General features: G+C 33.7%; 2 protein-coding genes across 2 annotated transcripts; one reads left to right on the top strand and one right to left on the bottom strand.

The window, feature by feature from the left end:
* Positions 1-30: 30 nt before the first annotated feature.
* LOC132747376 (zinc finger protein 675-like) lies at positions 31-14,728 on the bottom strand. The gene is made up of 2 exons (XM_060736733.1): positions 13,516-14,728; positions 31-3,578 (listed from the first exon to the last, which is right to left on the bottom strand). Exons 1-2 carry the CDS (start codon positions 13,951-13,953, stop codon positions 1,791-1,793), a joined length of 2,226 nt encoding a protein of 741 aa, XP_060592716.1. The 5' UTR covers positions 13,954-14,728; the 3' UTR covers positions 31-1,790.
* A 155-nt stretch (positions 14,729-14,883) lies between these two features.
* On the top strand, positions 14,884-25,306 carry LOC132747375 (zinc finger protein 91-like). Its single transcript, XM_060736732.1, has 2 exons — positions 14,884-15,626; positions 20,224-25,306. Exons 1-2 carry the CDS (start codon positions 15,250-15,252, stop codon positions 23,567-23,569), a joined length of 3,723 nt encoding a protein of 1,240 aa, XP_060592715.1. The 5' UTR covers positions 14,884-15,249; the 3' UTR covers positions 23,570-25,306.
* Positions 25,307-26,199: the final 893 nt, after the last annotated feature.

Genomic DNA, 26,199 nt, shown 5'->3' with positions numbered 1-26,199 from the left:
ACCGTTCATGATTGTTAAATAAACGTTGTTTATCTAGATGACTGTAGACACAATAGCTTTCCGTAGTAGTTTAAAGCTTTACAATGTTTGTATTTCATGTCATATTTATATAAAAAAATTGCAATCAATTAATCTATCACTTTAGAAACTTTATTTTTAAAGAACAATTAGGTTGATTCATTATCTTTATCATATTAACACATGTTAAACAAGTCCGACATTGTTTTGTCAAATAAAAATGTAAAAATATAAGTAAAGTTAGTTCATCAGGAGATCTAACTGAGATGTACAGGAAACAATAAAATAAATCAAGCTAGTAATTTGTAGAGTTATGTATCTGGCATTATAGGCTCAATGATAAAGTTTACATATTTCGCATAAATCAACCGCATTTTGAAAGGACAACCTTTGTGTTCATTATGAATAGACAGTTGACGAGTAATGTCCCTTATACTTTTAACTCTATGTACACAGAATTGTTAAATTACAAACAACAAAAGAAACAAGATGTATGAAATATCATTTTAGAAATGGAGATAAATCAATATTAACAGGTCAAAATATATCAGTTCTTGATTTTTGAATCTAATGAAGATTAACGAATAATAATCATATATAAATTGTCAGTTTTTATAGAGAATACTAGCATGGCCAAGTGTAACTATGATCCCGCAAGATACCTCATATGGAATTAGACACGAGGGCGAGTTTTCTGTCAAATAAAACAACTATTTTTTACAAACAAACTGCCATTTTAATCAATAGTCACTACATGCATATGACCTAAGTAAAAATCAAGTTTGAGAAATAAAAAATTCTAAATAAGCGACCTTTTATACCGTTCTTTACTAAAAGTGAAGTTACTAAAATTAGTTCACACATATAATTATCATCATATTATAATGTATAATTGGAATTACCCATGTGTAAGAGTTTACAATACACAAAATGATGTTAATATTGAAAGTGATGAAGTGGTCCGTGACTAACCATTTATATACCGGAAAGGTCGCGTTATAACAAGTGTTGGTGGACATGTAAACACAATATATACAGATATATTTACAAGTGTTTCAACACTTATGTGATTAAACTATTTATAATACTATGTACATGTACATGTACTGATCCTTGAGCATATTTAAGGACGTTTTGGCGAGTTTTCATATAAACATATAGGCAAAATTAAAACTGTTCTATAGAATTTCTTTAAACTTTGCATGTTGAACAGTTTTAATTTTGCCTTAACGTCTATATGAAAACTCCGGAAAACGTCTTTAATTCTACAACAAGGTAAAACTGACGTTGGTGAGAAACGTGATATTCTAACACGCTTCACGCTTTTCTCCTATCGAACAGATATGGAAACTAAGTGCATTATTACATGATAATCATATGTGTACAACATAAAAAGGGAATGCTAACACGCAATAAGACGTCACAAATGACGTCAATAAATCAAATGATAATAACTTCTACTCTGAATGTAGTTAAACATTATCTCAGAATCTCTTTTATAAGCATGTTTGAATGGAAATGAAATTATTTTTTCGTGGTAATATTCCTACGCAATTGAACTTGAATCATCGTGAATTATTCTACAACCATGCTCTCAAAATTGATGTCTATTTCCTAAACATAACGTTGCAAATCTTCAATAACAAACATTTCTACTTCTTAAGTGTCATTTGTTTTCCTGTACATGATATCTCGAAATGCGATTTATCAAAAATACAGAAAAATGTAACTAGCATAGTCTACTACATGAGAGAAATATAAACTATAGTATTCTACTGATTTGTTCCATACTTTTGTTTTACAACAGTTAGTGTTTCTTCCATTTTTTTCAAACGGCTGTTGATATGTAGATCAAAACTTTCGAGAGTAGAGAGCATAACGGATAACTTTGGAACTAATCCTTGGCATTTATCACATGTCCAAAAAAGACCGGAGTGACATTCTTCTTTGCACCTCAATAACACTTTGTAAGTATCTATAGGCAACCCTGAACAGTTGATACAAAATTCTCCATTACAAAGGCAACATTGTAAACAATTCTGAAAGTCACTGGGCAATTGTCTGATTGTTCCATACTGTTTGGAATTGCTTACTTCTGAGGCAGACGAAGGCGGTGATAAGTCGGCACTGACATCTTGTGGTATGGTACAACGATGAGGAACTTTAAAACTTTGATTTTGAAAGGGTATTATTTGGGATGTAAGCATTGTTGTTTCATTAGTTTTCATATCTGCTTGCTTTCCAGAACAATTTACATCGTCAGGTGTAAAAGTATATGCTTGGGTATCTGCTATTTCTCCATTTTCATTTGTCATGATTGCCTCAGAGGAGTTTTCATAAGAATGCGTATCATTACCTCCTTCACTTGAATCATTTGTAACACGGTCGTCGGTTACATTCTCTGTATTATCTTGTTCATTCAGCATGCCTCGGTAATTTTCTAAACCTGTGGATATGTATTCCTCGGGTAATAGAGGACGAGCAGTATATAACGGTTGCATATCATCTGCATCTAAATCATCTTTATTTAAATGAGTCTGTTTTTCATCACTATTGGAATGTTCATCTGCTTTTTCATCAGTAGTATTGTTCATCATTGTTGGTTTAACAATATCCGTTGATGATGTATCAAGACTGAAATCATTTTTTATTGACCTTACATCAGTTACCTTACACACTTCATCACACGTATGTGTTTCATGAGTCTGACCTTCATTTTGTAATTGTTGTTGTGGTTGCAAGTGAATACTTTGTGCATTATCATCTTCACGTTTTTCAGATTCAAGATCCGTTTTCTGCTTAATAGGTTCGCTTGAGGGATCTGAACTTTTAAACGAAGTGTTTAGTATCTCTGTCAACGTAACTTTAGCATCTGATTCGCTAGATGTTTTCTTTCTCAAATAGATAGCATGTTTGGAAGCAGCGTACTTAATATGGTGGATAAAACTTAACTTATACGCATAAGTAGTCAAACATACTTCGCATACATAATAGTTCACGTTATTCTCCGGATCGAGCATGCTTGGTTTTAACATAGCAGTAGCAACCTCAAAGTCCTGCAATATTCTAAGATTTAACGGTGTATTTTTCCTCATATTTACCATGCCTTTTGTTTTAGGTCTTTGACATTTTTCTCGTTCTTCACTGTCGAGCAAAGCACCGTCAAAGTGTTTATCATTTATATGATGCTTCAAGATAAACCTAGTCGCAAATGAATCTCCACAAGTGTCACAAGTAAACCGACATTTGTCTGATTTGTTCACATGATCATCATATTTTCCTTCTTTCCAATGTGTGTTTATCATGTGCGAGCAAAGACGGGTCTCGTCATCGAAATTATCACCGCATTCTGTACAAGTCAAATGTTTAATTATGTCTCTCTGGTGACTTTCTTTAATATGTATAACCATAATTTGTTTTGAATTAAATATTCTTTGACAAAACAAACATTTGTGTTTTTTATGCGTTATACAATGGCTTGCATGTTTACTTTTATCATCGAACGTTTTTTTGCAAATTTTGCACGTGAAAACCCCATCATTGTGTAACGCCATATGGTTCTGAAATATAAAGGTAAATGTAAAACATAGTTTTACAATAGTAAGAACAGTTGCACATACTCTGACAGTTTACATTTTTAACATTTGTTTGTCTAAATCAATATTTAAGGTATTCTGTAAAATAAATGTTAAGCAAATGCCAGAAAATGAAGTTTTAAAAAAGGTTTCTCATTTTGAACTTAATATATATGTGAATTGTATTATATACATTATGACCTATGGGGTAGTAAATGTTTAATACATTTGTTGTCCCTGATATTGTAAAGTTAAGTATCTATACTTGTTTAGAAAGTTCACAATAAATATTAACATTTTGGGTGAATATAACGCATGTGACAGTAACACTCAGTTTACGGTGTTAGTTTGCCCTTATATTACTTGCATATGATTTGTACATAAGAATGCATTGAAGGAGCACATTTGTCTCGGAGCACATTTTTCTCACGAGATGTGACTGATGTGTTCGTAAACATTCATATTTGAGACCAAATGGAAATGAGACAGATAAATGTGTTCGACACACAATAGAAAGGACACTCGAAGCACATTTGTCTCACATTCTTCCGGTAATAATTATGCTCGTCTGTATACCGGCTTTCATCCATTGTTTTGTGTTTTCTGTATTTTCTGTACGAAATCTGCTGTGGTCATAGTATTATTTTTACAATAGGTTTATCTCTTAGATTTGGTTTGCTACTGTATTGCTAATCATGGTCATGCAACTACATAGTTAGGTGAAGAAGCAGGCGCTTGTTTTGGTTGAGTCTATTATGTTTTGTTTAGGGGGTGAGTTGTCATACACAAATTTATAATTTATATGCATTTATTTTTTTCCAATGATTGTTATTATCTTAAATGCTTCTGGGATTATTGTTTTATCAATTCATTTGTAAATAAGATTGTTATATGTCTATTAACGGAATAATTTTAATGAACACGAAATTTGTTCACACCTTTATGTGTATTGATAACGTGATGGTTTAAGCCAATGAAAACACATCAATATTATTACAATCAGGCAAAGAAAAAGGGTGCAAAGAGTACAAAGAGTAAATCGATAATCTTTATGTAGCAAACAAACTTTGAATTGCAAGTATTTTTTCATATCTTTTCGGCAGGATAAACTGTCCGAGGAGGGCCAGGCATTTTCGTATCGTAAAATGGCTGCCATTTACAGTATCAAGTGATTATCCCAAGCACCACCGCGACTTTGCGCGGGAATTATGTCTCCCCCACCTCGGGGGGAGACATATTGTTTTTGCCCTGTCCGTCCGTCAGTCCGTCCGTCCGTCAGTCCGTCAGTCCGTCCGTCCATTCTTCGTTTCCGGACGATAACTAGAGTTCCTTTTGACCTACAGCCCTCAAACTTCATAGGATGATTGGTCTTATAGAGCTAATGATCCCTATTGTTTTTGGGGTCAGTAGGTCAAAGGTCAAGGTCACACTGACCGTTGGTCAATTTCTCGTTTCCGGATGATAACTAGAGTTCCTTTAGACCTACAGACCTCAAACTTCATAGGATGATTGGTCTTATTGAGCAGATGATCCCTATTGTTTTTGGGGTCAGTAGTTCAAAGGTCAAGATCACAGTGACCGTTGGTCAATTTCTCGTTTCCGGATGATAACTAGAGTTCCTTTTGACCTACAGCCCTCAAACTTCATAGGATGATTGGTCTTATAGAGCAGATGATCCCTATTGTTTTTGGGGTCAGTAGGTCAAAGGTCAAGGTCACAGTGACCGTTGGTCAATTTCTCATTTCCGGATGATAACTAGAGTTCCTTTTGACCTACAACCCTCAAACTTTGGGGAGACATATTGTTTTTGCCCTGTCCGTCCGTCCGTCTGTCCGTCAGTCCGTCAGTCCGTCCATTCTTCGTTTCCGGACGATAACTAGAGTTCCTTTTGACCTACAGCTCTCAAACTTCATAGGATGAATGGTCTTATTGAGCAGATGATCCCTATTGTTTTTGGGGTCAGTAGTTCAAAGGTCAAGGTCACAGTGACCGTTGGTCAATTTCTCGTTTCCGGATGATAACTAGAGTTCCTTTTCACCTACAGCCCTCAAACTTCATAGGATGATTGGTCTTATAGAGCTGATGATCCCTATTGTTTTTGGGGTCAGTAGGTCAAAGGTCAAGGTCACACTGACCGTTGGTCAATTTCTCGTTTCCGGATGATAACTAGAGTTCCTTTAGACCTACAGACCTCAAACTTCATAGGATGATTGGTCTTATTGAGCAGATGATCCCTATTGTTTTTGGGGTCAGTAGTTCAAAGGTCAAGGTCACAGTGACCGTTGGTCAATTTCTCGTTTGTTGCTGTAAAACTTTTAGCTAAACAACTGTCTGTCTACTCTGTATATAAACCTCCGTCATTGCCGATTAACTTGTTCCTTCAAAAGCTTACCCTTGTCTTGGAAAATTCACCAACAGAAAACTGCATAGTTCTAGGAGACTTCAACATTGACCTCATTCAATATTTAGAACATCCATTGACCCACACTATGTTACGACATCGCTTTAAACAAATAATAAACAAGGCTACTACAGCACACAACACACTTATTGACCATATCTACCAGAGAGGCTTGATTGTGAAAACGAGTGGAGTCATCCCAACACACTACAGTTATCATGATTTGACATACATTGAAATTTGAGTTGTCTTTCAATAGTGTAAAAAATCTGACAATATGAACGTTTGTTTCAAGTATCATCAAAATCCTTCAAAGGGTTGAAGAGTTATGGAGCAGACACAATTTCCTTTAATTTCGTTTGTGAAACTATATATGATATGACATTCAAGTGTCAAGTAGACCTTGACCTTGGAACCAGCCATACGAAACATGTACTCTACACGTTCTCTGGATGTGGTGAATTTTTGTTTCAAGTATCTACCAGAGAGGCTTCATTGTGAAAACGAGTGGAGTCATCCCAACACACTACAGTTATCATGATTTTACATACATTGTAATTTGAGTTGTCTTTCAATAGTGTAAAAAAATCTGACAATATGAACGTTTGTTTCAAGTATCATCAAAATCCTTTAAAGGTTTGAAGAATTATGGAGCAGACACAATTTCATTTAATTTCATTTGTGAAACTATATATGATATGACCATCAAGTGCAATTTCGTTTGACGCCCGCCTGCCATACGCTGATTGAATAACCAGGATTTTCAAAATTGAATACCTGGTTAAAAACAAACAGTTTAGGAAGCATCTTCTCATACAACCTTAACAATAGAAACCATCCATAGACAGCCTTCATTGAAGTGACTACCGGGTATTTACATTATCTTATCTCCATTTCCATTCCTGTTTCCATTCACAGTTATTCTCAGCAGTGGGGGAGACATGCGCTTTTTTACAAAAGCATCCTCTAGTTTTAATTATAGCTAGCCTCGGCGCGTCGCATAGGATGGAAAATACCTTTTTCATATTTCATTGTAATAGATATTTAAAAACTGTGTCTTTCGTTTTTTTATCAATATATAACCAATAAAGATGTTAATATGAATAAATAATAATATCTCAAATCTGTGACTATGATTTACAATGAAATTCTACCTTAAGTGTATTAAAAAGTTTTTTTTTAATTTCCTGTAATTTTATTTTGTGATTATGCTTCAAAGCAGCCATTTGACCGTGAATTTTGTTTTCATATTTTGATTTTTTCTTGAAATCATTTTTCTCATCTGAAGGCATGCAACTTTAATATGATGATACATTAATTACATTCCTTGAAAATGTTTAAAGATATAAAATATCCCATGACATGTTTGTTCATTTTACATTACACCTATAATGCAGCAAGCATAAAAAGTCTTCACAAAAAGTAGTATGCAATCGTACCTATATTACATACGAATGTATGTAATATTTTTCTTGTTAATACCATTTTTAGGTCACTTCCGGTCAATCGAAAACTTCATGCCTCTGCATAAGTGTCATAGATTAACTTATTAACTTATAGAACATCCCTGTTCTGAATGTCAAAATGAATTTTTTTATCAGTTTTTTTTCAGAACCCAAACACATATGCAGCGAGTCCATTCTTATCGTTATTAATTGTGACACGTTTCTTTCCGATGCTTAAAATTATAAATGATTTAAGAAATATTCTAAGCAACAACAAAATAGTATCTACGGTGGCATAAAAGGAACATATGATTTTTGCGACGGACGCGCCCTCAGGCGCGTTCAGAGCTAAGTCATCTACACATGGGATTTCGTCTGCTACAATCGCACAAAGTGTCCTCAACCGAATAACAGCCCATGAAATGGTACATGAATTTGATCCTTTAAAACTCACATTCCTTGTCGGGATATCTTAAAATCTTCCATATTTAGCCTTTTCAATTTCAAATCATGTTATCCAAGTTATAATATGGACGTATTTGATTGATAAAAACGTTGTAGTCCCGTAGTATTATTGCGCAATATGCAAATTACTGCCGAAACGATTTACAGCTGTCGAAAAAGTAGGACAGCAAATATACTATAATAAAGGTGTAAGCTCTGAGTTCCAAAAAATTATTAGTAGGACATAAATATTTCTACATTATACAAAACATAATTATTAACAAATCAAAGTTTTTTGTGACTCTAGAATAACTCGCGCATTAATAAAATTTTCGTGACGCATACCGCGGGTTTATCTATACTGTTTATCTATACTGTATCTAATTTATTAATAACTGCTGAATATTCAGCAGTTATTAATAAATTAGATACAGTATAATGGTTAGTATAAATATCTATTTTTGAAAATGCATGTAACAAGAGAGTTTTTTCAACACTTTACTACCATGTAGTCTTTCATGGTAATCTTTATTGAAGGCAGTTATAATACCAGTTCTACTTCCGATTCTTGTGGTTTGTTTACATATTTTTCTAGGTCACGATATGAGTTAACATTCGCTATTCTAAAAATAGATTCTGCTTCACCTGCAGGCGATTAGGGTGTACACATTATACATGTAATAAACCAGCGGATATTAACTTTGCTCACATGCAATACTTACAATTGTAAGAAAATGGAATTTAGTGTGAAATTGAAAAGAACAGCTTTAGTATTTTAAATTAAAATAAAAACGATGTGCTCTGGCCTCTACATCTTTACCTTGTAAATAAAAAAATCTAAATAAATACACTTTTAATTGCTGATGATTTTAACCAAAAATATTTTAAATGAGACATATCCAAGAGAAATAAAAATACAAATGACTTATATTTTATTGTCTATATGCCCACTATGATATAACACGAAGCAAAGTTTTTAGGCATAAATTTCATTCTGCTTTCAGATCCGCCATTGAAAAAAGCACTTACAACGTACATGAGTTCCTAAAAGAATCCAGGTAATGTCATAATTATGAAATATCGGGCCTCACAAAATCGGACGACGACGAGACAAGAAGGGAGGCACGATATTGCAACTTGAGATCTTGCAATGCCGAAGTATCCCGTCAACGAGATTTCACGGTAAAATATCATCGCTTCATGTTTTGCTCGTGTCTCTCTGTTAAATATCGCGAATCGCTTCGTGTATGTGGACTATGGTAAAGGAACCGGAGCAGGAGCTATTTGGCCTTGTCTTGTTAGGGCGGACAGGTTATTGGACACTATTTTTACGTCTAAATTTAAGTTGCTTCATATTTACGTTTCATCATGGATATGCTTTTGACATTTAGTCAAAGGTTGTACAGTGTATTTGATAAACTGGATTTCAATTTTAGTATTGTTGGTTTTTATTCGTTACGGCAGTGTGATTTTTCAAGTGATTTTCACAGTAACAAGTGTAACGCTAGAAATTTTCCTTAGAAGATACTTGACCCCTACGTCATCATTTTATATCAGTTTTATCATAACTGTTAAAAATGTATTAAGTATTTGTTGTCTAAAATGGGTCTAGCTATGTTTTGTAGAAATGTTTGAAAAATGTCAGTTTTATTACGAATATAAAGGCAATACTATTTAGCGGTATATGGTCTCGCGTCGACGTACGAGATATAAAGTGAGCGAGATGCGAAACGAGTTGCCATATTGTTTCGTTCAAATATCGCCCAATTACGGTGTTCTGTTTGGACATAAGTAACATATTTTGTCTCCCTGAACCGCTATGTACGATGTTACAATGGTGAAAGACGATGATACGATGCCACGATGATGAAAATAATATCGCGTTTTCACCATAATGCCATCGCAGTTTCATCATTGTACCATCATATTTTCACCATCGTAACATCATGATTTCACCATCGTACCATCGTTGTTTCACCATCATACAATCGTTGTTTCAAGTTCATATAATTGTGTTTTCACTATCAGACCCTCGCGTTTTCATCATCGTACCATCGTTCTTTCACCAGTGTACAATCATGAACGGGATTCCGTATGTTTCAGTGTGCGCAATCACATTTCTTGAGTTAGAGATATTAGAGTTAATTGTTTCACTGTAGGTTTTAGCTTTCAGATTTCATAAAAAAGCATTAGCAAAACATATTGATGGTTGCACTTGACATGAGGTAAAACGGCGAAAACATTCCTGCTTTGGGAAAATATGTGACAAATAATTCATAAAAAATGACACGAGACAAATGTGCTTTCTTGTCCCTTAAAACACATAAGACAAATGTGCTTTCTTGTCCCTTGAAAAATTTGATCGGAGCACATTTGTCACACAAATGATTTGGGTAGACATTTGGGGTCCCATTTGTCTCACATCGTAAGACAATTGTGCTCCGAGACAAATGTGCTCCTACAATTGAAGAAGCACATTTGTCTCGGAGCACATTCGTTGTTATTATGGTGAGCTGTATGCTTAAAATGACATTATGTCCATTCAAGGTACATAAAGATATTATACATTTTGCCATAATTCCTTTCAATTTTATAATTTACTTTGCATGAACCATAAGTAACTCAAGTGGCCAAATGAAATGTTGCAAATATCCAAACAGTTCACTTTATAAATTAAAGGGCTGCAAGCTCTGTGTTATTTTCTGATCTTTGCAATCTAAATCGTACTGTATATTTGTAATATCTTTATGTATTTTCCTGTATAAGTTTATTTTGAAATACTATAATTTATTTTGCAGGACGGCGAGTTGCAGCGTTTAGATTTTTTGCTAATAATAGTTTGAGATATACACATACGAATTTTTGCATGACCAGAGTTTCTACTTGCATCATTAAATCATTTATGTTCATTTTTTATGACAGCCACACTTTAACCTTGCATATCCTGGCTAATTCCTAAGAAAGAATGTTAAAATCGCTAAAAAGACTTTACTTTATTCTAGTTAAACCTGTTGTTTATCACTGATGTTAATGATTTAGCCCAAACAGTCCGACATGTATATATTTCACTACGCGACAGTCAGATTTATTTGTGTGATACGCGCAGAAGTCTTCGGTAATCGACGGCGCTAAAAACAGAATTTTGTTTACGTGGATTAAATTATCGGGTGCTTAACTTATGATAGAAATTGATTATCGATCGTCGACTGCCCTAAATTTGTCCCTGTCCTAGAGTCAACATCCTTACTTTATTTTTCAGAAAGTGTTCATTTCGGGGCGTTTAATTCCGATTACAACAAACCGAAGCTTTACGGAAATAGCCGAGTAATTTTCATTGATTAAAATGATATTCATCCGCTTAATTTTTTATTGTGCATTTATTGACAATGCTATAAGCTCCTTTAAAACTTTGAAGCGTTGTAATTTGTTGAATGCTTGTAACAAAATAAAAATATTTCTTTCTTTTACATCGCTAGTTTTAAGCTGTTTTACTTGTTGTTAGGTTTGTCGGTGTGTCTGAGATTGAATGTCACCATTGTATTTTAAACGAATTTTAATGTTTTAGGCAGATAAATATTTTCACACAATGTTATAAATGTCAATTTGCCCTTTCTAAAAAAATGAGAAAATTATTCGTTTCTGAGGCATAATGTGCCTTTAAATGTGTGTGACTGAGAGCACCATGCAAAAAAAAGCTGACTAATATGGCGGCCCGGCAATTTTATTTTATCGGAATTACAAACCGGTTCCTTTATTTTAAAAAAAGGTAACAAAAAGCGGAATTACCGAATTATACGTACATTTTTTAGAAAGAATAGCCACCGTGTATATCCAGTAACGCCGGAATGTGAAAAATAACACACGATTTGTGCAATAAGAAACGCAGAATTATGCAATAAATGGCGGCTACCTGACACGATTTCCAACGCGGTAAGAAAACTGGCCAATATATTTTTTATTTGACCGGACTGAAAAATATCAATAGCCGCATACGGCTGAGAAGACATAACTCTTCATCCCTCATCAAGATTATTTCCATTAAATTGTTTACTTTTCAAGATCATTCGTGAAAATGATGGCTTGACCACCGATTTGAGCGAGATTTTTGCTTATAAGTACATCAATGCATATTATTCCGTATAATTTAGATTTTAGTAGGCAAGTGACATTTTCTTCTTGCGACATGATATAGAAAATTGAAAATAAACTGATAAAATGTGATTCAAGCCGTTTTAATGAGGTAACGCCGATGTACGTGAATTGTGCCTCACGGTAACGCCGGAAAATGTGTTTTTACACAGGTTTAACGCCTTATATCGGCGAATATTATCAAGTTATTTTCGACCTATAGTCAATGTATTTTTTTCGTAACTTATTAAGAAATATATATGAGATATATTCACGATTTCAACTTCACAAATCCACGATTTCAACTTTATGAAGTTGAAATCGTGAATTCGTGAAGTTGAAATCGTGCATTCGTGAAGTTGAAATCGTGAATTTTTGAAGTTGAAGTCGTGAATTCGTGAAGTTGCAATCGTGAATTCACGAAGTTGAATTCGTGAAGTTTAAATCATGAATTCATGAAGTTGAAATCGTGAATTCTTGGAGTGAAGTTGAAATTGTGAATTCATGAAATTGAAATCGTGAATTCGTGAAGTTGAAATTGTGAATTCACGAAGTTGAATTCGTGAAGTTGAAATCATGAATTCATGAAGTTGAAATCGTGAATTCGTGAAGTTGAAATCGTGAATTCGTGAAATTGAAATCGTGAATTCGTGAAGTTGAAGTCGTGAATTCATGAAGCTGAATCGTGAATTCGTGAATTCCATATTTTGAAAACGGGAATTCGCGAAGTTGAAATGACCCTACCGGTCTTTCGTAATTAACCCTACAAATTATTTGTTCCATATCATTTTAAACTAAAAGAATGGCATAACCGTTACAATCTCCAATATTGTTTGGTACTTACTTAATCGGTAAAGTGAGGGAAAAATGATAGTTTAGATTAAGTACAAAAAATCTGATAGGCATTACCACCTCCATATCAGACATGTAAATGTTATATATGTATAAAATGTTTCCCTGACTCATAAAGCACATGTTAAAATGAAATGTATTGCTATATATAAAAAACACTTGTTATTGTCAAGCCTGTTTCATTCTTTGCTTCATATATATATTTTAAATATATTCCTATTGTTGATATAGCTATACTAAAGTGACGTACGTATTCCAGTATTTCACTGAAATCAGAAATGACTGTGTTACATGTAATGGCAGTGTTTCCTTGTTTTTTTTGTGTTTTATTTGGGTTTTTTATTTGTTTTTTTTTTCGGGGGGGGGGATAAAATTGTAATTCCGTCAAGTTTTGAGTATAGTAGATCTATATGTCAAGTTTTGAATAAGTTATATATAAGTGTCATCCTGAATGTAATATATGGATTCTTTTATCACCCTAACTTAAGATTAATTTTTCAAACATTTTAATTCTGGATTAAAAGGTTAAATAGGAGTTATTTAGTAAGTGTTTATTACTTAAAATACCTTTTTAAGTTATACCTTTGTTTAAAAAGTAAGAAATCAATTCCTTACAAAGATTGTTTGGAAATTGTAAGAATAAGATACTTGCCATATAGGATTTTACTGTGGCCATCTTGGCATGGCATAAACGACATTCGTATGCAGGTCTTTTAGCCCCATGAGAATACATATGGTAGGTGAGATTCTGTGATGTCTTAAAACGTTCTCCACATTTCTCACACTTAAAACGTTTAAAGTCATAGTGGCTCATACTTATATGAACTCTTAAACCATTTTTCGTGTCGAATCTCCTCTCACAATAACTACACCGGAAAAGTAGAATTCCGTCCCCTCCTTTGTTATGTGTATATCTAATATGAGTGTCTAAAGTTCCTTGATATATAAATGTCTTGTGACAGTGCTCGCATTTGTGTCTTTGTCCTCTCGAATGAATACGTTTATGTAGGGTCACACTATTAGTGCTATGAAATGTTTTTCCACATATATCACAAGACGGTAAAGGTTTGCTAGATTTTGCAGTCGACATTTCCTCTATAATACCGATATTTAGATACCTACATATGAACACTCGTTTACTCAAAACATAAATTCACGGGGTTCATTTAAACAACCCGACATTAACTCGACACATTAAAAAAGCCACTGTTCTGAAAATAATAACAACGGAATGTGTATATGTTAATCAACTAAATATTAAATAAATATGGCGCGAACACTAATAATATCCATAATAATGCATATATATCTCCCTGACTAATGATTCAAATATTTTAGTCTACTGCGTATTTGCTGAGTCACAGATAAAATCACGCTTAAGAAATCCTGTTTTAAGTCTTAAGTTTTAAACCTTGCTCGTATGTATTTATCATACAAATAACCGGCTTGTAATATGATAGTGTTCAACATACAACACAATATAGAGGTATAATATATCTATTCGACTACCACATTTATACTACGATTTCTACTTAACGATATTTTCTTCATGCTTATCAGTCTTAATCCGGTAACCCAAAATCTGCATATAAATAGAATGTGAATTTCCCAATAATTACTATAAATAGATTCATTTTATAATAAGGTCGAACTATTTATTCATAAGATCTTTATAAGTTTCACATAATCCACATTTTTATTGTAAACATGTGTACGTTTTTATGAACCTGAACAGAGTTATTAATATACAGGAAGTCACTAAAATGATTACTCATTCACGTCACTATTGGCGACATGTGTAAACTTAACTCCGATAACCTTAAAATAGAATCGCACCGCTAATTTAGATACACGAAAAGGGTATTCGAAAAACGATGTAAAATAAAATTTTAAACCGTTTCAATGCTATCTCTATGCTACAATACCACATTGAAGTAAGGTTATTCGTAAGATGAATACGTTTAACTATACGGAAGAATGGTGTAAATAGAGAAATACTATTATAAATCCTGTCGTTATTGATCGACCGGATCATGACACAAAATGTTTATCTAAAATGTTTTACATGTACACACTGGTTTCCCGTTGTATCAGTAATCGTAGGATAGTAAAATTTTAAACGTTCAACTAATAAAATACGTAGTTAATACTGCATTAAGATTAGCATAAAGAACACGCGTTTTAAATGTTGATTTCTTTGTTAATCTGGCGTAAATTTTGTTAAAAATAGTGACATAGCGCCAAAGGAATATAATATAACGTTAATGAAATAAATTAATTCATAGTATGACAATATTATAAGTGATATAAAACAAACGAACACGTTTTGATATTAGGAATATTTTAAAATGGCGTAGTTGTGTATATTCATTTATATAACAATACGATGGCAAGAAATGAAATAAAGCGGGATGGATTTAAGTCAGCCAATCAACAAGCAATTAAATGTGATATATGTGATCAAACGTTTGCCAGGAATAATGCCCTTATTAGACATAAGCGGATTCACACAGGGGAAAAGCCGTATCACTGTATGTACTGCAAAATTAGTTTTCTGCACTCTTCAAGATATAAGAGACATATGGATTTTGAACATGGAATTGGGAAACATCGTGCCATTCTCAAACAAAGCAACAGGAACATCGGTAAACCTCATACAATGTCAAGGAACACATTGGAGCCTGACAACAGGGAAACATCTGTCCCTAGCAGTAGCAACAACAACAACAGAGGAGTCGTCAGAAAATGTAGTATCTGCACAAGGTATTTCTTTTAACTGATCATTTACGATTAAGTGGAAAATATAAGGCAGAACTAGTATTTTAACTAATTTGGTGATAAGGTATTCATTCGTTAAGTCCTAATGGATATACTTCAGCATGCGTAATTGGCATTGTAACAGACTCTGTCAGCAAGTAAAATACATCTTATTGTTATTACGGTTGGGATATACATAGCACCTACACAGTGTAACTCATAATTATGGCGACTTTCCAGCTTTACTGGTAAATGAATACCCCCGGAGCCTCTCTAGCACAAACGGGCACCTACGTAGAATCACTGACGTTACGATAGCTGGATAGCTTTTTCTTATGAAACAAAACCCAACCCCCAACCCCTATAAATTTAAAATGATTAGTATCAGATAGTAATATCACAGTATAACGAAATACATGTACATGCTATCGTGTTTTTTCCACTTTAACGTAAGTTTTTTGTTTGTTTTTGTTTTTACACCGTGTATATCCAGTAACGCCGGAATGTGAAAATAACGCACGATTCGTGCAATAAGTAACGCCTAAATGTGCATTAAATGGCGGATACCTGACAGGATTTCCAACGTGGTAAGTAAACTGGCCAATATATTTTTTACTTAACCGATTGAAAAACATGTGAATAGCTTAGACATTTTTCTTTATCCCTCATCAAGATTATTTCCAGGAAATTGTTTACTTTTCAAAATCATTCCTGAAAATGATGACTTGAATATCTTTTTTAGCGAGATTTTGGCTTTTTGTCGACTCGTATAAGTACAACAATCCATATTATACCGTATAATTTCGATTTTAGGTAGACTAGTGACATTTACGCAAATTCTGGTGATATAGAAAATTGAAGTAAGCTGATGAAATGGGATTTAAGTCGTTTCTATGAGGTAACGCCGATGTACGTTAACAGTGCTTCGCGGTAACACCGGAAAATGTGTTTTTTTCATATATGGTACTGAATTGTTACACATGTTTAACGCCATTAATTGGCGAGTATCAGCACTTTTCAAATATAATTTTGTGGGGAAATTTTAATTCATTATATACAGAATTTATTTTAGTTTGATTGCGTAGAAAAGACACAGTCTCGAATCCGTCCCTGAAACCACTGAGCTATAGTTCCTTATATAAGTCTTTGTTGTAGTGAGTACGAAGCATGAACAAATGCGTGAACATTTTCTTACTCAAGGAAACAACGGGTAGCAACGGGTACGCAAAATCTCAATACCTTGAAATCGTAGTTATGAAAATGAGCTTTGTTTATTAAATTATAGATTTTTTCATTGTGCTCAATCTTTATGAAGAAGTCAACTTTTCATGGCATGGATAGATGAAATCTTCTATAAACACGTCCCTAGTAGATCTACATATACATGTACATATACATTGAGTAAGTTACCAAAATATATTCAACCTATCTTTAGTCTATGCCACCATTTACCTGGTAAATTTATGAAATGGTTTTGCTCAGCTGTGATTTAAGAACAGTTCATTCAAAGACTGAGAGATTGCAATTAGATATTTAATGTATTTGTACAAATGAGCTACCTGTATGGATGTGAACTGGCTCTGTACTGGTGCCCCCTTTAAGGGTCATTAGTCCTGTTAGTTTTGTAAACGTCTATAGTTATGCCAAGCATAAACTCTTAAAGTAGAGTCATATGTTTTCCCATACAGGTTAACGTATAATAAAAAACCCTAACAGTAGCCCAAGGGTTATAATTTATTTAACTTTAGCAGAGAACAATAAGGTTATGTTTTTACAAGTTTAGGCATTATAGTTTCTAGATAATTTATTTTAATACAAGTTACTCCCTTATATAAGAGAAAAAAAAATCATTAAATAAATAAACCATTTTCACAGAAGTTCATCAGGCAAATCGCTACAGCCAAATATTTGTTTTGGTTGGGTTTCAGATCACGTCAACACAATAAAGGACATATTGAGACTTTCAGCTTTACTGGTGCATTATTTCAGGCATAGAATATACAGACACTTCGTCCCTTGATTGTTTTCTATTATTGTGCCCCCACGTTAGTGGCGGGCATTTAGATTTACCCTTGTCAGTCCGTCCTTCCGTCCGTCCGTCCGTCCTTCCGTCCGTCCTTCCGTCCGTCCGTTCACTTTTGTGTCGCACGTAACTCAAAAAGTATTTGACCTAGAGTCATGAAACTTTACAGGAATGTTGATCAGCATGTGTAGTTGTGCACCTGGGTATTTTCGTCTGGATATTTTTAGTATTTTCAGAGTTATTGCCCTTGACTTAGTAAAATTTTGCAATTTTCAACTTGTGTCGCATGTAACTCAAAAAGTATTTGACCTAGAGTCATGAAACTTTACAGGAATGTTGATCAGCATGTGTAGTTGTGCACCTGGGTATTTTCGTCTGGATATTTTTAGTATTTTCAGAGTTATTGCCCTTGACTTAGTAAAATTTTGCAATTTTCAACTTGTGTCGCATGTAACTCAAAAAGTATTTGACCTAGAGTCATGAAACTTTACAGGAATGTTAATCAGCATGTGTAGTTGTGCACCTGGGTATTTTCGTCTGGATATTTTTAGTATTTTCAGAGTTATTGCCCTTGACTTAGTAAAATTTTGCAATTTTCAACTTGTGTCGCATGTAACTCAAAAAGTATTTGACCTAGAGTCATGTAACTTTACAGGAATGTTGATCAGCATGTGTAGTTGTGCACCTGGGTATTTTCGTCTGGATATAATTAGTATTTTCAGAGTTATTGCCCTTGACTTAGTAAAATTTTGCAATTTTCAACTTGTGTCGCATGTAACTCAAAAAGTATTTGACCTAGAGTCATGTAACTTAACAGGAATGTTGATCAGCATGTGTAGTTGTGTACCTGGGTATTTTCGTCTGGATATTTTTAGTATTTTCAGAGTTATTGCCCTTGACTTAGTAAAATTTTGCAATTTTCAACATGTGTCACACGTAACTCAAAAAGTATTTGACCTATCTAGAGTCATGTAACTTTACAGGAATATTGATCAGCATGTGCAGTTATGCACCAGATTTTTTCTTCTGGATTTATTTAGTATTTTTAGAGTTATTGCCCTTCACTTAGTAAAATTTTGCAATTTTCAACATGTGTCACACGTAACTCAAAAAGTATTTGACCTATCTAGAGTCATGTAACTTTACAGGAATATTGATCAGCATGTGCAGTTATGCACCAGGTTTTTTCTTCTGGATTTATTTAGTATTTTTAGAGTTATTGCCCTTCACTTAGAAAATTTTTGCAATTTTCAACTTGTGTCGCAAGTTACTCAAAAAGGATTTGACATAGTCATTAAACCTTATTGGTAGGTTGCTCAGCATATTTAGATTTGCACATGGGGTTCCGCTTGTGAATTTATCCAGTATTTGTAGAGTTATTTCCCTTGACTTAGTAAAAAGATTGACAGAACAGTGGCGCGGTGGGGGCACCCGTGTCCTATGGACACATTTCTAGTTTTTATATTCAATTCATTTGCAAACTAAGTTTGTTGTTCTTATTTTCTAACAAGATCAGACGTGGGCAAGCATTTCACAAATAATAATTTTATTTCAGGAAACAATTGTCAAAACGTACTAAGGTAGAATATGCAATCAAAATGTTGAAAGTTTGTCAAGATCTAATAATCATATATTTCTTAATAATAAGTTACGAAGAAAATACATTGACTTTAGGTTGCAAATAACTTGATACTATTCGCCGATCAAAGGCGTTAAACCTGTGTAATAGTGCTGTACCATATATGAAAAAAAATCACATTTTCCGGTGTTACCGCGAAGCACAATTCACGTACGTCGGCATTACCTCATAAAAACGGCTTGAATCACATTTCATCACTTTACTTTCAATTTTCTATAACTTAAGTTTATGTCACTTGCCTACCGAAAATCGGTATGTATATTATGCATTGTTGTACTTATATGGGCAGACAAAAAGCCAAAATCTCGCTTAAAACGGTTGTCAAGCCATCATTTTCACAAATGATCTTGAAATGTAAACAATTTCGTGGAAATAATCGTGATGAGGGATAAATATCTATATCTTCGCAGTCGTATGTGGCTATTGATTTTTTTTTCAGTTCGGTTAAATAAAGAAATATATCGGCCAGTTTTCTTGGCGCGTTGGAAATCCTGTCAGGTATCCGCCATTTATTGCACAATTCTGCGTTACTTATTGCACTAATCGTGCGTTATTTTCACATTCCGGCGTTACTGGATATACACAGTGCATTATAGAGACATATAACTGTTAAAGTTGGCTATTTATATCGCCAAGAGAGACAAGACAACAAGATACAATCCATTAATTCAAATAGACGTTTTATCATATTTTCTTCCTTCGTTGGTGCCCGTCGACAACAATCCCCTTGAAGTAAATTGGCACTGGTGCCATAATCTCCGTTTGAATCTCCCTTCAATTCATTTTATTGCACGGTGTTTTACAGCAGCTAGAAATTAAGTGAACTTGACTTGTTTTCGTCTCTTTCCTTTTTAATCTCAGTGATTGCAAAAATGTTTGTACTCCAACTAAAGCACCAATTCTTCTTAAAATGATTAAATGATATCAATTTCTGTTTTCAGTACATTTCGAAGTGGCCAGTCTTTAGTAAGCCATATGAGGTTGCATAAAATTCAAAAAATAATGCCAAGAAATAATTTAAGAAACATCGTAAGTAAAGCCGGCATAGACAAAACGATTCAAGCCAACATGCGTATAGAAGATAAAACTATAAGTAAACATTTTATAATTCCAAAAGACATAAAACAGTTTGCTCACACTAAAACTGCAAGTGCATCCGATGAGAAAATGAGCGATGTGATGCTTTCTGTTAAGCCGTCATCATTATCATCAGATAAAAAAGATCGCACCAAGCATGTTGTTGTAAACAAAACCGAAAGTCCTTGCGACGATTTAAAGAAATTGGAAAATTATTCAAATTCTCGGGAATCTTTAAAGAAATCAAAAATGAATAAAGAAACATTCACGTGTACTCGATGCAGGGCACAATTCAAACAAAAAAGTACTTTTGAGTATCACACATATAACGTATGTAATGCAGTGGACCAAAATCAAACATTCAAATGTGAGCAATGTTTCAAAATATTTAAGACGATTTTTGGGTTGAAGTTGCATATGTCTTTTAAACATGCAGGGCGACACAAACGTGGTGAACCATATTCATGCCCGCATTGTAAAAGAGAATTTTCCTTTAAATACAGTCGAGATAGACATGTCATAACACAGAAAAACTGTGCGCAGCCTAAAAAAGTAAACAAGGTGACAAAAAAAGCGGTATTTTGCGGAAAGAGTCAACCATATGCATGTCATATTTGTAAAAGGAATTTTTCTTACAAAGCCAGTAGAGATAGACATGTTAAACTTATTCATAAAGATGCATTGCAACCTAGCCAAGTAGTAACAAAGTTAGGGCTGCGCAAATCGAAGATTCCAGGTCGCACATTATTCTCGTGTCCTCATTGTGAAAAACAGTATGATAGGATACTCCCTTTAGAAAACCATATAAGTAAATATCATCAAAGCATGGTGCAATCAAGCAAATCAGGCGTTGTGTTGGGAGTCCAGGAAAACATTGGGACATCAAAAGATGATGATAAAACAACGTCTATTTATACATGTAAACAATGCAACTCGTCGTTTTTGAAAGAATATTTACTCCGTAAACATGTGATGAAGATACATTGGAAGGAAGACAACAAGTTAAACAGAATTAAACAAACTACTACAAAAAAGATAAAGCTGAGTGAAGAAATAAACGTCTCCGGAAAAAATTCTCTTGCCGAAATAAACGTCTCCGAAAATTCTCATAAACTCAATAGCTGTGAAAGTAGAGAAGACAACGAGTTAAAAAGAATTAAACAAACTACTAAAAAGAAGATAAAAATGTGTGAAGAAATAAACGTCTCTGAAAAAAATTCTCTTGCCGAAATAAACGTCTCTAAAAATTCTCATAAAATCAATAGCTGTGAAGGTAGAGAAGACAACAAGTTAAACAGTATTAAACAAACTACTACAAAGAAGATAAAGCGGAGTGGACAAATAAACGTCTCTGAAAAAAAATCTCTTGCCGAAACAAACGTCTCTGAAAATTCTTATAAACTCAATAGCTGTGATGGTAGAGAAAATACGTTTACACAGCAAAGGGGACACATAATGCAAAGTACTAATGAAAACATCAGTAAAAGATTTACGGATACAAAGAGTAGAAATATCACAATGAACAGCAATGATCGTCTGTCCGACAAAGGTCAACAGTTAAATAGATCATCATTTAAATTAAGAAATGGTAATGCCAATTTTGGGAAGAAACTTGGAGAAGAAAAGAAACAATTAAACAAAGAGATTTTAAAAGAATATCGTGTCGATACCAGTATGTTTGGACAACGTCGACTTGATCCTTCAACAAAAAGGATGGTTCATACATGTGAAGTATGCTCAACAACATACACGATGGCGGAGAATTTGACCCGCCATATCAAACAAAGGGCTTACAACCATGGTTACTATCTAAAGCTGCGAACGGAACAAAAATTAAATAAGCACCAGTCAGTTGATGACACAACTGGGAAAAAATCTAATAATCATAATGAAATACCAAATAATCAGCCACAGCCACCACCAAAACTAATAAGCCGTTTTGCGTGTGATATATGCCTGCAGAAATTTACAAGAAGATTCAATATGCTTTCTCATAGACAGGCACATACCAAAGAGGAATTTAAAACTGCAGGTGCACGCGAAGATGTTTATAAATCGCCGAATGGTGGGACTATTATACATCTTGATGAATATTTTGAACCAAAAATAAATTCAGAACATGAAGTAACAAGTAGTACCAACATTTCCCAAATCAGTGAACTGTCAAATCAAAAGGAAAATGATCGATTGACGGTTTATTTGGACAGGGCAGACGATGGCAATTTCCAAGTATCTACAGATGATTATTCAGAGAACCCAGTCATCACTGCACGTTTATTATTTGCTGAAGCATTCGCTGAAACTGAATTACGTAACAGTTTATCAAAGGAAGATAATTTCAAAATTGTTAAGAAAACACAGAGTATGTCAAATCGTGTCAAAAATAGTAACGTTCCCGAAATACGTGATAAGCAAAGCAATAAATCGAATATGGCTTCAACTTCTCTATGCACAATAAAAGCAATAAAACAAACAGTAGGCATAAACAGACCAAATCAAAAACAAACTCTTGAAAAAACAAAGACAGTAAAAAGCTTGTGTGAGACATATTCTACTAAACGTGGAAGTACATCCACAGTTCATATGGCGGAAGCGCCGAAAGAAATGTCAAATGACATACAAGAAAATAATCAAAAAGAAAATCAAATCATATTACCATTAAGAAGTTACAATACGCTGCCTGTGCAACTTAAAAATACGTGTGCTGAACTTCCAAAAGAATCACGTGTTTCAAGTAAAATTATGCCCTCGAATCAAAACAACATCTCAAATGAATTGACTATCACAAATGGAATAATTGCCAATGAACAAATGGAAAAAGAACAAGAATGTGTTTCTAGTAAGATATCAATTATCCATGTACAAGTGGCAGATAACCATGATTCAATTACTCATATTGATGACAATATTAAAATGTGTATGACTTGTGGAATTGCACTTGAGAATGATCAAAAACGTCTGTGTTGCAAGCTTTGTGATAAGATGTTTTGCATAAGATGTTCAGATTTACCAAATGACATTTACAATGATTTGTTTGATAAAGGTGCAGAGTGTCCCAGTGGCGTAATGTGGACGTGCTGTGTTTGCAAGCATTTAGTTCCAAAATTTACTGTGTTACTTTCACAACTCGGTGACTTTGAACAAATTATAGACAATCGTCTAACTGATATGGAACAAAAGTTATCAATGATAGGGAAGAAAATGAATTAAATTGATGACTAATGACATTCAGTTTCTTTAGTTCATGTATAATTTTGTAGTTTCGAATATGTTTTGTACATGTGTGTTACATATAAACTGTTTATATTCTTGTTCCACAATATTCGTTGTTTTGAGCTAGTTGAATACTATTTAGGGCTTACTCTTATTTTGTAAAGAAGTAGTAATTTTTCCATCAAATTTACTTGTTTTTTTTAATTTGGCTCATTTGTTAAAACATTCATGCTTGGATCTTTTTGTGTCGCCTCTACGGAGTAGTGGCAACATATAGGGATCACTTCTCCGTCGTCTGTCTGTCCGTCTGTCTGTCTGTCTGTCTGTCTGTCCGTCTGTCCGTCCGTCCGTCCGTCACAAAACTTGTCCGGACTACCCCTCATAAACTACTGGTGCAATTTCATCCAAACTTTACAGGAATGATCAGTATCAAGTCTAGTTGTGCATATTGTCAGCATTTTCCGGTTCAATGATTTTTGTCAGAGTTATGGCCCTTTAATAATTTTTAATTTTAAAGTTTGTCCGGACTAGTTCTCTTATACCACTAATGCAATTTCAATGAAACTTTACAGGATTGATCTGTAGCTCAAGTCCTTGCGCATATTGCAAGGGTTTTCCGGTTGAATGATTTTTGGCCGAGTTATGGCCCTTTGATAAAAATGTTTTTTTTTGTGTGTGTTGCCAGATACACAATAGCTTGTCCGGACTACTCCTCATAAACTACTGGTGCAATTTCATCCAAACTTTACAGGAATGATCAGTACCAAGTCTAGTTGTGCATATTGTCAGCATTTTCCGGTTCAATGATTTTTGTCAGAGTTATGGCCCTTTAATAATTTTTATTTTTAAAGTTTGTCCGGACTAGTTCTCTTATACCATTTATGCAATTTCAATGAATTTTTACAGGATTGATCTGTAGCTCAGGTCCTTGCGCATAGTGCACGGGTTTTCCGGTTGAATGATTTTTGGCTGAGTTATGGCCCTTTGATAAAAAGGTGTTTTTTTCTGTGTGTTGCCAAATACGCAAAAGCTTGTCCGGACTACTCCTCATAAGCTACTGGTGCAATTTTATCCAAACTTTACATGATTGATCAGTACTTAGTCTAGTTGTGCACTGTCCGTCTGTCTGTCCGTCTGTCACAAAATTTGTCCCAACATGAAATTGGCCATTATGAGGCGACACATGTGATTACTGATCGCTCTTGTTTTAATAGCTGTATCGTAAAATTTCTGTACCTTCATTTAGTTTGCTATAAAATAGATTTACAATAAGATTGTTATTTTATACATTTTATTTGCTTATTTTAGATAATATGTTTTATATAATAATATTATAAATGTTGTATAAATATTTTAGAAAGAAATGTATGAAGAATATATATTTTTAATCCAAAATTTCAGTTTGTTTAAATAAATACATTTTATATTTGTAATTACATTGTATTAAACTAAACGTTCCGCAAGTGACAGTAACAAATGCAAGCAAAAATATTGTTGTTTTTTTTAAATATTGTTTGTGTTGATGAGGATAATATTCAACAAATTGTGAGAATTTTAACATTGTATTTGGGCTGGCAGATAAAAAATATAAGTGAGTTTAAGTATTATATAAAATATGTTTGGACTTAAGGTACATGCAACAGTTCAATTATTGTATTTTATGTCTTTTTGTTTGTTCTATTGTGTTGTATTTGTTTGGGTTTTTTTGTAAAATACATTTTAGAATTGTTTTAATTTTGTCACAGGCGTTTCTGTCTAGTTACGCCTAGCGCGTTAGAGAAGAAAATACTGTGGAAGCGAAAGATGCATTTTATTCCACAAACAGTTATCGGCCTTTGTTGTAAAATAATACAATATTCGAAACGCAATAATATAAGCATGTTATAGAATTTGAACGATAAACCATGCATTATCGGAGAGGCACAGGAACTTGAAATTCTATCAATATTAATGATAATATCCAAAATATACCCTCTATACAGTATACGGGGTATATTTGGGATATTGTCTTAACAGTGAACATTTTAGCTACAATATCACCATGCACTATATATGGCCAGTGTATCGTGTACCAAACTTTTGCTGCTCCTTTAGCTTTTGAGCCGTTATGACTAAATTACGAAACGGAGATCTATTGGCGCAAATGGCACAAATTTTACAAAACTTTGATTTTCTTGAACATCGTGGTTGGAGGCATGCAGGTGTGTTTACTGTTTATTCCATACACTGCTATGTTAGTCTGGGACTGTGTTTGAAAATGGTTTGATGAAATCTCTGTTGCAGAGGAAATATTTCTATATATTTTCCAAAACATTAATCGAAAATTTGATCATTGAATTTTACAAGAAACTTTTTTGATACTACTTTTCATATATATCATATATTTTAAATTTATTTTGACAACATAACATTAAGTGTTCCCTTTGTTGAAATCATATCCCTGATGCGCCAAGAAAATGTTCATTTTTTCCGGCATATAATCTTTCAAAACATTAAAAAATGAAGTGTAAAACAAACATTCATTATGATACTATATTCAACATATATAATAATTTTTTTTGTTAAATAGTTGATAATTGTTTATTGAATAACAACAAAGGTAAGTATTACTTAGGTATTAAGTGTAA

Source organism: Ruditapes philippinarum, unplaced genomic scaffold, assembly GCF_026571515.1.
Source record: "Ruditapes philippinarum isolate M1 unplaced genomic scaffold, ASM2657151v2 ctg2715_1_1_1_1, whole genome shotgun sequence".
Lineage (NCBI taxonomy): Eukaryota > Metazoa > Mollusca > Bivalvia > Venerida > Veneridae > Ruditapes > Ruditapes philippinarum.
This window is presented reverse-complemented; position numbering and strand designations above follow the sequence as displayed.